Here is a 14,520-nt window from a genome sequence, read left to right on the forward strand (position 1 = left end):
TTTTACCTGTTGTATTCAACATGATTGTTGTGAATCTATATTTTGGAAATAAAAATGTATCGATCGACCGATATATCTCTTTTTTTATTTACAAGTTGAGAAAACTGCTTCTATAACGAAAAATCGTATTGAGAGTTTAAAGAATTTTTGCTAGAGAGGTAGAAACGATGCCAAACAACGTAGTTTGTCGTATACCGAATTAACCGCCGTGTTCTTTCAATTTTGAAAATCATTGCCGAAACTTGTCGCCGGAAAAGAATAGGGTGGTCTCAGCTATTCTAAAGACAAAGTTCATCTTTCCTTTTTCCCCTTTTCTTTCGTGCCGGGCCGTCCTTTTCTGTTACCCCTTTTTCTCCTGTAATCCCACCCACGCTCCGTCGGGATAAACTCTTGAAATTTCCGAGAGTTGCCCGGATGAGAGAAGAACCAGTTCCGCACTCCTAATTCTGCGGAATTAAACTCGCGAAATCGTTCTAATTGCGGATACAGTGCATCGGGGCACTTGCATCGAACCGAACTTGCATTGTACTTTTAACGATGTAATACCACGATTGAATTAATCACTGTTCAATTTCCATTACACGGCCGTTAAATTGCATTTATGCCGAAACGTCGTGATTATGATCACGTTAATTTATTAACCGATGGAAAACACGTAATTTTATCGGATACATATTGCATGACGCGCCGCGAACCGCGAGAAAATACAAACCCCCTTTCAATAAAGTTAATTTTGTCAGTCTCTTTATAATTAAACCTCGAATTGCAAATTCGTCAAAGTATGAAATTATAATGGATTAACTTACAAAAATTAGTTCTTAATTACGAAATTACGAGTTTGCGCTTTCGGGATGATATACACGAAATGTGCGTGGGGGAAAAGGTGGAAATAGAGCATTCCTCAAGTTCCTAGACGGGTGCGCGTGACACAATGGCCGAGAAAATGCAAAATTTGCCGAAAAGACTGCGGGTACGGAAGTTAGTTTGAAAACGCACGATTTAATTGAACATTCGTAATAATTTGTCTGCGCGAGAGAGGGTGCTAACTGAAACTCCTGCGGTTCGCGTTCGCGTGCGATTCGTCGGCGGCAAAGGAATTAGCACGAGCTGTCGAGTAGACAATACGGAATTAATTATAATTAACTGCCATTCACAAAAGTTTCCGCGAACAATTTTGTGGTCGCACCATGCCGGTTATAATGAACTCTCCTCCTGGCAGCTCCTATCATTTACATACTCTTACATTCAAACTGGGTTTTCGTTTGGCTGCCGCGCTGGTTCGCGACAACCCCAAGAGAAACTTCTTTAAATTATGCCCTTTGGAATATACCCTCGGCATGACGTGGAATATAACGTCCGTTGAAAACTTTCCGCCGGGGCACGAAGAAATATTGTTGCAACATCGTAAAAATGCATACGACTGATTCTTATACCGTCATCCAGCAGGGATTACATATTTCGAAAGAAAAGCTCTTTAGAAGCAGAAAAGTTTGAGAGAAAGGAGCAAATATGACCCGAAATCATCCTAATTTTGTTATTATGCATTTATATTACATAAATAGTAATCATGTGACTATATAGTTGGTATTTATTTATTATATCTCCTGCCAAACGTATCGATTAATTTAGGCAGTTACGCAAACTTACAAAAATTAGCAGATTAAATGATTAAAAGAATTAATCCTTAATGAAATTTTTAATATAATTATAATAGAATAATAGATTTCTCATAAATCTTTATTAATTGTTTTACATATTATTCATATACATTGCCATGCATTTATGTGTGACAACACTGAACACTTGAGAAAGCTTAAAAATAATTAGCTTAATAATGTTAAAATTTGGCAGTTTGATATTAATATTGCTTTAACGTCAGTTAAATGACTAACGCTTTTTACAGCTCGATACCCTCGCACGCGTATCGTCGTCCTACGTTGCAGGTTTCCTTCATTTCAAGAAGTAGCGCGCTGGCCATGTGGTCCTCGTATTTACGACTTTGTCCTACATGTAATAATCTCTCCTGCACTGCCCTATCGTGTTAATCAATTTCGCGCGGAGGCACGTAAGATCGTGACGATGATGTGTCAGCTGTCATTAAAAGAACAGGAAACAGAAGACACTATACGGTCTCGTAAAGAAAAAATAAAGAACACCCACGTGGGTTGCACGAAGAATACCAGAAAGTCGAAAATACGATCTTTCTACTTGCTGAAACAATCTCGGTTAAGCTACGACCACCACGGTAATCGTTAAATTAAATTAAATCGGCTAGTGTCTCAGTTTGTGAATAACGATGATTTGCAAACCACTGTGGAAGCTTCAAGGTACACCGAAAGAAAGTGATAGCCTCTCTTGTTTCCGCAACGTAATCCAGATTTTACCGACTAATTTGTGAATCCTAGGGGTAGGAGGGGGGATAAAAAAAGTCAGCGATTATCTCGCGTGTGTGCGAGCGCGCGTGCACGTGCGCGCGTATCATATCAAGGGAATGTAAGTGTGGCACCGCGAGCTGACGGTTCGGCAGTGCATTATCAGTTCGCCTCGCGCGCTCATAGGAAACCGCAATTTCCACAAATTACACGGATGAAAACTGACTCTTGCGACTGTACACCATCGGCTACAGCGCGGTGGAATTCATGGGTCGCGGGTTATGCCGCATTCGGTGGTATGTAGTAATTAGCAACATTGCTCCCAGGATCTCCCCGTGGATGGGAGGATCGGAGCGAGGACCGTGAGCGAGGGGGGGAGGGTGGGGGCGCGGAGGCCGGCGAATCCGCCGGCACAGATTTCATTTCGAAGGAGCAGAGCGCAACGGGCGGCGATATTATCTTGCCCTTGCTTGACGTTTAACGATCGGTCATGCCGGAGACCCTCGACACCGCGTCGGAAAGTCGTGAACAAAAACAGAACGCTGTGTTTCGCATTCTTCAGCCTAGACATCTCTCGTCTGACTATTTGCGAAATTTTTGATGAAGCTCGTGTAAAAATTGTCGTAATTTCAGGCTCGAAATTCTGATTCTGTTATAGTGCGAAATGCATAAGGAAGAAAACTTGCTCGGGTCAGAAATGGACCGAGCGGTTAAAAGAAGATTGATCTTTTTTTCTCTCGTGACTGACGCATCAAGATGTTGGTCTGAAGATCCTCGAAAACGAAGTATTCTTCTCTAATTTTTTTCTCTTTTTGACATATCGACTGCCACATCATACGTATCGTTCGTATATATAAATGACACTCTTTCAAAAGCGCCCCATCTAAATGGGATAATCCCGCGATAGAACAGCTAGTCACAATGACGTCGAAATGACGGTAAAATGACCTAACAATCATCATTTTGCCGTCATTTGGACATCATTTTGACTTTATTGTGACCTGCTGTTATACACCTGGGATACTTCGTAATTCTTGTAAATGATCTTCTCTGACACAAAAGAAATAAATTATATTTGGCTCCTGGTTATTTGTGAAATTGGATATCATTTGTATAATAGTATATGAACGACGTGGCGATCAATGTTTTAATACATTTACATACTATAAAATGTATCAACGTCTTGAAAATTGACCGGCGCGTTTTGTCATTAATAATTGAATTTTTTTTTTTTACATATCGACTGCCACATCATACATATCATTCGTGTATAAATAACACTCATTACTTTGAAAGCGCCCTATCATCCAAATGGGATAATACCTCGTAATTCTTATAATGATCTTCTCTGGCACTAAAAGAAGTAAATTATGAAAGAAATGAATTATATTTGGTTTCCTAATTGCTTTGTGAAATTGGGTACCATTTGTATATGAAAAACAGTGGCAATCGCAACGTTTTAATACACTTACGTACTAAATATATCAACGTCTTGAGAGATAATAATCGAATGTTCATCACTGGGATATTTTTAATCGTCAAACATATTGCTGCTATCGAGCACAGCGCAAGAGAATTAATCAGTGAGTTAATTGTTATCGACGGGGGACGTAATATCATTAATAATTGAAAACACAATTGTTATTGAAGAAAGGAACGTATCCATACGTTCCTCGTAATCAATTAAAGAGCGGCTGCGCGAAAACCGTCATCGTGCTCCACAATTTCTCTTCCATACGACAGAAAAGTCGAAACGAGACACGCGCCTCGAGTTTTGCTTCTGCGAAACGTCTTCCCCGCCGAGTTTATTAAAGCGTCGTGCAGCTGCAGCTGAATTATCGCCGGAGTTTCCTGTCTTGGCTCCCCCGCGGCAAAAAGCGCGCGCGGCGCGCAGCGGGAACGAAACAATTTGACCGCCTTATTCGAATTTACTTTTCTCCCGCGCGCTCGCTATCTGCGCCGTAACTTTCGCCAGACGCCGCGACGGGGGGAGGGAGGTTGCGCCATTAACCCCGAAGCTAATGTACCCTCACAATGATCATTATGTAAATTCAAGTGTGATAGAGCGCTCCGTCCGGCTATAACGCGAGCGAAACTTTTTCGCGGAAGCTAATCAATTCATTTATCGTGTACCCGATGTGTCCGCCATCCGTCGAGTACGCAAATATCAAAAACGTGCGTTCTTAAGGGATTTAATTTTTCGGGGAGAAAGAATCCGCGAGGGGTGCCACATACTTTAGAGTCACCTATATTTTTATTCAGAATCTTTGCAGATAAAAATTCAACTCAAACAGCTTATTTTCAGATTGTCTTAAATTCACGTAGGAATTGAAGCGGAATGAAAAAGAACAGCCATAAAAAAATGAACGCTCTCATAAATATCCATAAAATTAAACTCGCCGCTTTTCCCCGTCACGCCGGAAGTGCGCGCGTCCGTCTGACAGAGGCCGGTAGGCCGGAAATCTCGTTATCCATCCGCATCCGCGGGTCCGCAGAGCGGACAAAAGTGCGACAGCGGCGCGGCGGCGTCGGACGAGCGCTCGGCTCGATAGCGCGGCGAAACTTTCCGCGTTAATGAAATTTCTTTGGGCGAAAACTTCGTGGCGCGGGGGAGAAAGAGAAGGGGAGGAGGGTAGCGCGAAGAAGCCGCCGCAAAACCGCGCGCAGTTAACCGCAGACGAAATAAAGGAGAAGGCGGGGAACAAACGGCCGATTATCATCCGTATTCGCGCGCGCCTCAAGTTGACTCGCGCCTGGTGGTTTTTCAACCCGTTCGCGCCGCGGGAAAAATCGATTTCTCGCGGCGAGGAATCGAGTCGTCGCGCGTGCGCGTCGCGACTCCCCCAGTCGTCTGCTACTCTGCTCCGCGAACGTCGTGTTTACTTTACGTTCATGGACAGTCCTCCGAGAACGTCCGGCGGGGAAAGAACGCGATAAGGTGAGAATATTTTGTGATATTTTGCTGTACGATAAACCGCGATGATAAGAGACCGTCCGAAACTCGCCGACAATTCCTTCTTTAACATTATTTGCGTAACCTCTTCTCCTCAAGATTCTGCTTTCTTACAATATTACTTGTTCTACTTACAGTAAAGTAGCACAATGCAGGAAAAACAAGTCATGTTTAGTTCGTTTTAAAAGCGCAATGTACGATACTAGAGAGAATTTTGTGTTATCACTTTATTGCATACATATCTATGTTTTGTTCAGGTTGTATCAACATTTACAATGGCTCAAGCTCAAAGCGATCCCAGAATCCCGAATTTGCAGGACACAGCTACTCCTTTTGGTGTCCGACTGTCTGGAATATATAAACGGTAATTTGCTGAATTGCTTAACCCTGTTCGCTCGTTATCTACTCACTGACCTTTGATAGGAGGATATAGAAGTTGTATCTTTTATTTGTGTTTCAGAAGTTACGCTCACGTGACAATCAAAGACAGATTGCCAGTGATATTAACGAAAATCGTTGATACGCTCTGTCAGAATAGAAGCAAAATTATAGCTACTTATAGTGCGGTAATTATACATATACACATATATATGTAGGCCGATATTTATAGTCAGATCTTATATTTAAGACCGTCTTGAGCACAATCTTAAGATGTCATAAAACCAATACAGGAGCCATATCAGCATCTTAAGATATTACTTAAGACGGTCTTGAAATAAGATCCGACTATGAATACCCGTTGTAGAAATCAATTTGTGTTCTATGCCATTGTAAAGTGCATAAAATATATTATTAAATTACAGGATGCCGAAGAAGATATTAAAGAGATCATAGGATTCATAAGTCAGTTGAAAAATGAAATGGTTACTAACAAAGTCCTAAAGCCACTGCGTCTAAACAAAGCAGTTACTAACGACGCGGAGGAATGGAATAAATATTTTGAGTACAGAACATCCGTAGAAGGCGAAACACCTACATGGTTCAATACAATATGGTTATATTGCGAAACCTACATGTATCGTGTACTAGCTCAAGAAATTAGTTTGATGTAAGTTTTGATATATTGAACGAAACTTAAATTTATATAGAACAAGTACTAAAATATCGTTTTGCAATGCCAGGAACACCATACACGGTTACGATCCGTTTGAGTGCCATAAGCAAAATGATTTTATTAACTCCCTTGACTCTATAGACTTAATAATAACCTACGTAAAAGATATAATATGCAATAAGGAATACAATATGGAGAACTCGAAGAATGATTTCCTGAAATTTTTGGAATTGAGCTTGTGGGGCAACAGGTTGTACTATTTCTATCTAATTCTAATACATCTATCTTTTATACAATGCATTATGAATAAGCAATGATTTCTATATTTACAGGCATGATCTATCTGCAACTGCAGGCTCCCCTTATAGCAAAACTGGTAATCCACTCACGATAGTGGATCTTTTAAAAAAGAATGTAGTAGTGAACGATTGGGAGGTGGTGTGGGATATTGTAAACAAAAAGATGAAAGAAAGCGATGATATTCATATAGTACTTGACAATGCAGGATACGAGCTCTTTACTGATTTATGTTTAGCAGCTTTTTTGATTACTATCGTACCTACGACCAAAATAACGTTTCATGCAAAGCTATATCCATGGTATGTGAGTGATACAACTATTCACGATTTTCTCTGGACGTTAGATTATATGAGTGGACTAAATGATCATCCAAATATACAATTATTGGGTAAGATGTTCGGAAATCTAATGGACCGTAAAGTTTGGTGCGTTAAGGTATTTAATTTCACATTTTCTGAAACCATTTAAACCATCACGTGAAATTAGGTTAAATTTAATTTAAACTATTTTTATTAAATAGGAAGAGCCCTATTGGACAGGACCGTATGACTTTACGCAAATAAAAGAAAAAGCGAAAGATATATATGCCCAATTTTCCGACGCTAAATTAGTAATATTTAAGGGAGATCTGAATTATAGAAAACTTCTGGGCGACATGAATTTTGAATATAATACAAGCTTTGCAGCTGCACTGGGAAATTTTCGACCTACGAATATTTTGAGCTTGCGCACTATGAAATGCGATATTTGTGTTGGATTACCAAATGATATGGTTGAATTCTTTGAAAAGGATAAAACTAAACTGACAACTGGAGAGTACGGTCTTATTCAAGCAGCTATATTTAAAATTTAAAATATTAGATCTTTTTGCAAGACAAAAATAAAAGTACTTTTGAATTATGATAATCGTAATTGCTTATGTTTATCACTGTATAAATATATAAAGTTACATAGCACAATATTTGTACATATACAGAGATGCACGAAAATATATATGTAAAACTGATTTATACAAAAAGAATCTTCAGATTTCTCGTAACATATCTATATTTATTCGGTATCATGTTGTATATTAATTATTTAAAATCTGTTATGGCCTGTATATATTTCTATATACATAAATAAAATCTATATCTAATTACAACTATTTTCTGGTATTTTATACTGTAAATTTTCATATATATTATTACTGTATATTTTGTGGACTGAACTATTCTGTGATACTACTCTGTAATATATATAGTTACCTTGAATTAAATTTTCCTACGACAAATCCAGTCATTAAAACAAATATTGCTGATTTGTAACTGAGTGTAGTATAATGATTAAGACACAATAAGGATAATCTCTTACTAAAATGCTTAGTGTTAAAATTTTGTGTTTTATCCTCGTCATAATTAAACGATACGCTTTTATATGATTAAGATTTAAAGTTATCTTAACTCGACTGTTGATTGCCTATTCAGTAAGTTATGATACGCTCTTATACATCAATTGTTATACAATTTAAAACACTGTGTTCAATCTTATTTCATATAAATTATTATCAACGATAAAACCATACTTTTTTATTTGTACATATTATACACATAAGTCGAAAAAGAAGTTTAATAAGAAGTAATAAATGTTGATTATTTCTTATTTATTGAACTTTAATCGGCGATATATTACATACGTATGTGCACATAAAATTATAAAGCAAGCCTGTAAGAATACAATACTATGTTTATACAAAGTATTCAAATATATAAAATTAAATTCTTTGATTTAAATAATTTGACATTAATTTGACGCTTCATACATATACTTTAAGTATAATAAATTTATCACACTAGGGCCTGGTTGCACCAATGTTGCAATAAATTTTAAATTATAAAATGTAAGAAAAATAATTTTAACAAGTATGACCCGATTTAACGTCCATCTAACCGTATAACGATTAGTAGGACTAATCTTTTAAATTGATAATTAGACAATGCAAGAACTCGATAGAATTTTTGATTCATAGATTTTTGTAACAAATATTCATATATAAAGATATGTTTTTTATTATAAAACTTCAACTGCGAATAATGCCATGTACGCTTATAATTGATAAAATTCGAGAGAGATTTAGATCTCGCACATAGCATTAGTGGCAAATATGTATTTTATCATCATTATATATGTATATATAAAACATTGTATATTCTGCTCCATACTTAAGTAGAATTTATTTCATTGTATTCGATTTTCCACATCAGAACATCATGAAAGAGATAGTTGTTTTACCAAGTGGCAATAGAGTTTCCTCATCAATGGATTTTCACAGACTAAATATAATAGAAATCTATTTATATAGTATATATGTATGTATTCACAAAAAACTTTTCATAAAACTTTTCTAGTTACTTGTAAATGTATCTGTTGGCTGTAGTAAAAGCTGATAATATTAACAATAATTTTAATAAATTATAATCACGAATAATGAAGTAATAACAATAATTATATAACTATAATACATTTTAAAGCAAACAACTTATTCAAGTAAATTACTTGAATGCATTATAGTTTAATTATTATTATCATTATGAATAAACTTGATTCATGTGCTGACATATGCTTGTCCAGCAAGCTTTTAGATGAAATAGCAATGGATTAATAATATATTTGACGATTTCTCCACAATTTTTAATATCCATTATAAAAATTTATAAAGGATATATATGTCTGCATTACTATCCAAGAACAAGACAAAGTCTTGACAGTGACAAAGAATTAACATTATTATATATTATAGGTATTAGAATCAAATAGTAAAAATTGGATCTTAGTTAAAATTTGATGATAGATAAAACATTATCTATGTAAAATGATGATTGCAAATCACTTGATATCCCACCATATTATTGTAATCCAACTTTCTATTCATGTCAATCTAATGTGCATTCTACAAAGTTCATTTGGAAAGTAAGTGCCGAGATCGTAAAGAATTTAAAATACTTGAAAAAGTATTAATTAAAAATTGATTTTGACTATTACTCTGAATGACTACAATTCGTTCCCGTACTTTATTTTTAATAAAGAATTGAAAATAAAGTATAAAAGTGAGAAGGAATTTTTCTATAAAATACACCCTTTTTCTTATGGCCGATTGGCACCTACTTCTCAAATGATCTATTCATGTTCTTACTATATCTGTACATTTTACATGCATATCTATATATCAGCGATTAATAAAGTACATGAATAAACAGAAATATTTGAATTTATATTACAATTATTTTATGACAAGTAACTATAAGTCTTTTTCGATACATTTTATGCTGTTCTTATAATATACAGGTATATATTCTATCCAACAATAGAATCCAATATTCATTAAAGTTTATTGACAAATTATAATCTGAGAAATTATTTTCACAATAATTATTTACAAGAATTTACAGTGATCTATTCTTGTTTGAAAATAAAGATAGAATTATTTAGATAATGCTTTCATGCGTAGGATATTTCGCATATTTATTTTTATGAATTTTGAAAAATGTTTTAGACACGTTCTTTTAAACCAAAGAAAAAATTGAAAAATTAAATCTTTTAATTTAAAAATAAGGAAGCTTAGCCCCATGCTCTTTTGGCCCAATAAATATCTCAGTTATTGCACAAAGGACATTAACAAATTTCAACTACCAAAAGTTGATTTTGTTATTATATTTAATAGTCTCAGGACAAGCAGCTTGTAACACTAATTTATATATTCAACTATCAGATTACAATAAAATTATCACTTATCTAAGAAATTTTGAATAACAAAAAATATCGGTAATCAATAATAAATAATTCATCACTTTTTCCTTTTAAATCTGAATACTTTACTGCCACATGATAATACTATCAGTACAATCTGTTTATATATATCAGAAGACATTGCATCAATATAATGGTCTGTATGAAAAGTGAACATTTCTATAGAAGCTATTGTGCAGAGAATTTCTTACAAAAGTTTTCAAAGTTAACAGAAATGTGGCACTTCGCGTAAAATCGCACGAGGTCAGCCATGTGTAAAATCATATCTATCAGTATTATTGACATAAGTGAAATAATTAACGGTTTAAAAATATCTAAAATTCGTTTCTGGAGAAAGATTTAAAATGCATGTATAGATTAATTAAACTTAAAATATTTAGAAAAATGCTGTTTAATATAAATGACTCGCGGATGTAACGCGAAATTCTATATGACATAAACAAAGAGGCACATGTATATACTATATTAAAAATTAGGATTTAAAGGAATATATGTACATACTTGTATATTTCACAAAATTATGGCTAAGAACATATAATCCAGATTTCTTCAACACTAACACACCCAGTATCCACCCCGCATAGTGTCCTGCGTCTTATGTTTATGAACAGATACACATTCGTAAACACAATGGATAAGCAAGAAAGTACAGACTTTAATACAATGTGATCATTCTTTCCTAAACGAAATAGTGCTACCCAGCACAAGGCATACATTCACGCTTCTTATTATTTCATAATATTTAAATACGAATATTCGTTATATTTAGCTATATCAAATATGCATTAAATAACAATAACGGAAATGAATAAAATTTCTTAAAAGTTTCCTATGTAGACGAATATGGATTATTTGGTCTGAATAATTTTATCATGTAACAAGGATTGTATCTTTCTATTTTGCATAATTGTCGCGACTAAAAGAAATCATTAAGTTCATTATTCACATTAGTATAAGAATAATAGTATTGTATAATACATAATAGAATTTAATAGTATAAAACTATTCCGCGTCCACGAAATTTAAGAGTTAGTAACTGTTACTTGGTGAATGTAGCAAATACAGCCCAAAGTACCGGATTCGCGTTACGTTTAGCGGCTTCCGCCTCAAAGTCGAGGTCTAATAATGTCCGTACTCTTCGCATCGCTACTTCGTAATCGTCGTCCGACAATGGCGCAAATGCATTTTCTAGTACATCAGCTGCATGAGCTAAAATAACTAATGCCAATGTTCGTCTATCCATGCGAGCGGCATCATTCACCCAACGGCCTAATACAGCTTCTTGGATCTGGAAAACAGAAAGTAACATATGCCGTTGTTCTATTCATATATTATGTAACTCAATTCAACATCAATATTCTTTCATGAAAAATGTAGAACATATTTTTATCTTTCCCCATTACCAATTTTCATTTCTATACTCTTATTCTAGAAACACCTTAATATCTTCTGTTTAGCATAATTAATAAAAAATATGGAAATATTTAATACCATCACAAAGATTTGTAAATTAAAAACTTTTATATATAAGTATTTTTCTTTTTCAATTAACATGAACTAAAATTTATATAATAAATAAAATTTATGTAATAAAATAAAATTTATTTATACAAAAATTTCCTTCAAATATATATATTATTATTTTTATGCGTATGTTATTACAACAGTAATAAATGTGTTATAAAAACAGATAATAAATATATATAATTAGGAGGCATGAGAAAAGATAACACCTCGTAAATTGAATACATATATATATATATATAAAATCATATTGTATATACACATAATGGTGTCATATATATGTATTCAATTTATGAACTGTTATCTTCCCACATGTCTTCTAATCAAAGTAGGATATAAAGCATAAAGATAAGATATTACTTCCGTAGATGATAACATTATATTAAACATAGAATGCTGTTGAAATAAATCTCTGAATATTGAGAAGCATTTTGTAAGTGTCATATCACAAGTTAATTGAGTGAGCTTTTCTTTCTGATTCGAGTCATAAACACTGCTTATTTTCGGAAGAATGTAAGAAGGTCTAACAAACTTTCTATTTTAAACAATAATATTTATGATCCGATCAGGCTTAATACATTTAAGTGATATGTCACAGTAAATATATACATAAATATTTTTATCAGTGTGAGATGTATTGTTACATGCACGGAATATGTTCTTGGACATATCTGTATCTATACTGTGCGAGTCTCTCATTCTTGAAATGAGAATAGCTCTCAAATTTATTTCATAGGCATGCTATGTATCGATAACCTAAGAAGTAGTATTGCAGCAAAATATGTAGAAGATAAAAAATTCACCTTTTTCACGAGACGACTTTTGGCAAGGTTGTCGGTAAGAGGATGAGTCGTCATATCAAACAGTAAGAAATTTTGTTTCTCCGTAGTTAAGACACCTTTCTCGACAAGATTTTTCGCTAGCCGTTCTCTCACATTTTTCAATTGATACCTTAATTTCAAGGGATTCCATGTTTCTCCTGCAACCATACGAGACATTTTAGGATCAACATCTCGTACACGAGTACAGCGATAAAGGAACTAACCGCTGAGGTACTCTATCCAATTCTGCACAGTTTCAGGAGGGTCTGTGTCCTTCAAGTGTTTCAAAGCTTCGTCCAACAATACGTCTCCCGTAGGCGCGTCGTTTTTCAACAGAAGCTTCCTGGCCAGCAGGCTCTTCTTACGCATGCCAGCCTTCTCCAGCTCCACCCTACCCCGAAAGGCAAGTTCCGCCAAGATACATCCTCTTAATCCGGAACTTATGCAATCGTTCCAGAAGGACGTGTATCCCTATGAAAAAAAGAGAGGACAGTGTCATACGCCAAGTGGAGTTCATAGGGGAAAGGGAGTTTCTAGGATGGTAAACAAACCTCTTTGTCCTTGAGACCGAGCAGCAGGACCTCCTCCATGAGGGTCAGACGCGTCTCCTTGTCGGAGTCGTCGTCGGTGGTGGGATTACAGTTGAGATCTTTCTGGGACAGGCAGTCCGAGTCCGGGCTTTGACCGGACAGCTTGTCGTTGTGCACGAGGTCCGCGTTCGAGCCGTCCTGGCCGTGGCCGCTGCCACCGCCGCCGGCGCCGCCGCCACCGCCGCCGCTGTTCACCACGCGTCGTCGCTGCACCAGCCCATCACCGCGATTCATCGTGCGGCTCAGGTAACACGACGGGCCACCACTTGGGGGGAGTAGTACGTCCGCGTGTTCCCGGGGTGCGATACACCCACCACACCGCCAATCACCTCGGTGCTGACGGTCGATCGAGCGCGGGGGATGCCCGTCTCAGACGGTGTCGTTATTAGAGGGAGCCAGCGCGGGCGTTCGTCGCACGGTAAACACTGTGCCGTTGACGTTTACCCCAAAGCGACATGTCTCATCCAAGATGGCCAGGCCCTCTCTCTCTCTCTCTCTCTTTCTCTCTCTCACTCTCTCTATCTCGTTGACCTCGTCCGCGGCTCTTGCGATTACTCGCGGTGGACCGAGTTGAAGCGGCGAATACGCGCGGCGCGACGCGACGACCGCGACGTGACGAACGACGGGGGTCGACGACGTGCGGAGTAAATGCGCTCGTCCTCCCTCGTCTCCGAGAGCCTGCCTTCTGTCGGCCGCGTTTAACGTATCACCGACTCACCACGAGGAACGACACGTCCGCGGGAAAGACATCGGGGGGGCTTTGAAAAACACGTGCGAGATCGCGTGAAAGATACGGGACGGATCGAATCCGTATCGGTGGTCCAGCCACTCGTGTGCCCACGGCAGAGAAACCGAGGAACGGAAAGGACGAACGTATATCAACCTCGATCGCACTAGCGGCAACAATCACGAATCAGCGAGCGGAGCAGTCAGCAGTGTCGCCAGGATGCAGTGGTTACGTCTCCCGTACCAACCGAGCGCGACGAGGATCTATTTACCAGACTCCGAAATCGCACTGGCTGATCATTGGCTCTCGCGCGCGGCACGTGACCGCCGCTAGAGAATTAACGCGAGACGGCCAATCGGATCTCCGCTTTTCCGGAAGTGGCACATTTCCGGT

At 37.1% G+C, this 14,520-nt stretch overlaps 2 protein-coding genes across 2 annotated transcripts; one reads left to right on the forward strand and one right to left on the reverse strand.

Annotated features, from left to right (window-relative positions):
- The first annotated feature begins 5,232 nt into the window (after positions 1–5,232).
- LOC112457365 (protein-glutamate O-methyltransferase-like) lies at positions 5,233–7,579 on the forward strand. Its single transcript, XM_025020370.1, has 7 exons — positions 5,233–5,310; positions 5,583–5,689; positions 5,786–5,891; positions 6,129–6,373; positions 6,447–6,629; positions 6,712–7,114; positions 7,200–7,579. The coding sequence occupies exons 2-7, from the start codon at positions 5,601–5,603 to the stop codon at positions 7,530–7,532; spliced, it is 1,359 nt and encodes a 452-aa protein (XP_024876138.1). The 5' UTR covers positions 5,233–5,310; positions 5,583–5,600; the 3' UTR covers positions 7,533–7,579.
- Positions 7,580–8,306: 727 nt separating this feature from the next.
- Positions 8,307–14,281, reverse strand: LOC112457394 (Golgi phosphoprotein 3 homolog sauron). Its single transcript, XM_025020415.1, has 4 exons — positions 13,362–14,281; positions 13,035–13,281; positions 12,793–12,968; positions 8,307–11,753 (listed from the first exon to the last, which is right to left on the reverse strand). The coding sequence occupies exons 1-4, from the start codon at positions 13,632–13,634 to the stop codon at positions 11,505–11,507; spliced, it is 945 nt and encodes a 314-aa protein (XP_024876183.1). The 5' UTR covers positions 13,635–14,281; the 3' UTR covers positions 8,307–11,504.
- Between the last annotated feature and the right edge of the window lie 239 nt (positions 14,282–14,520).

This window comes from Temnothorax curvispinosus, unplaced genomic scaffold (genome assembly GCF_003070985.1).
Source record: "Temnothorax curvispinosus isolate PA1 unplaced genomic scaffold, ASM307098v1 QBEX01000740.1, whole genome shotgun sequence".
In the NCBI taxonomy this organism is placed as follows: Eukaryota; Metazoa; Arthropoda; class Insecta; order Hymenoptera; family Formicidae; genus Temnothorax; species Temnothorax curvispinosus.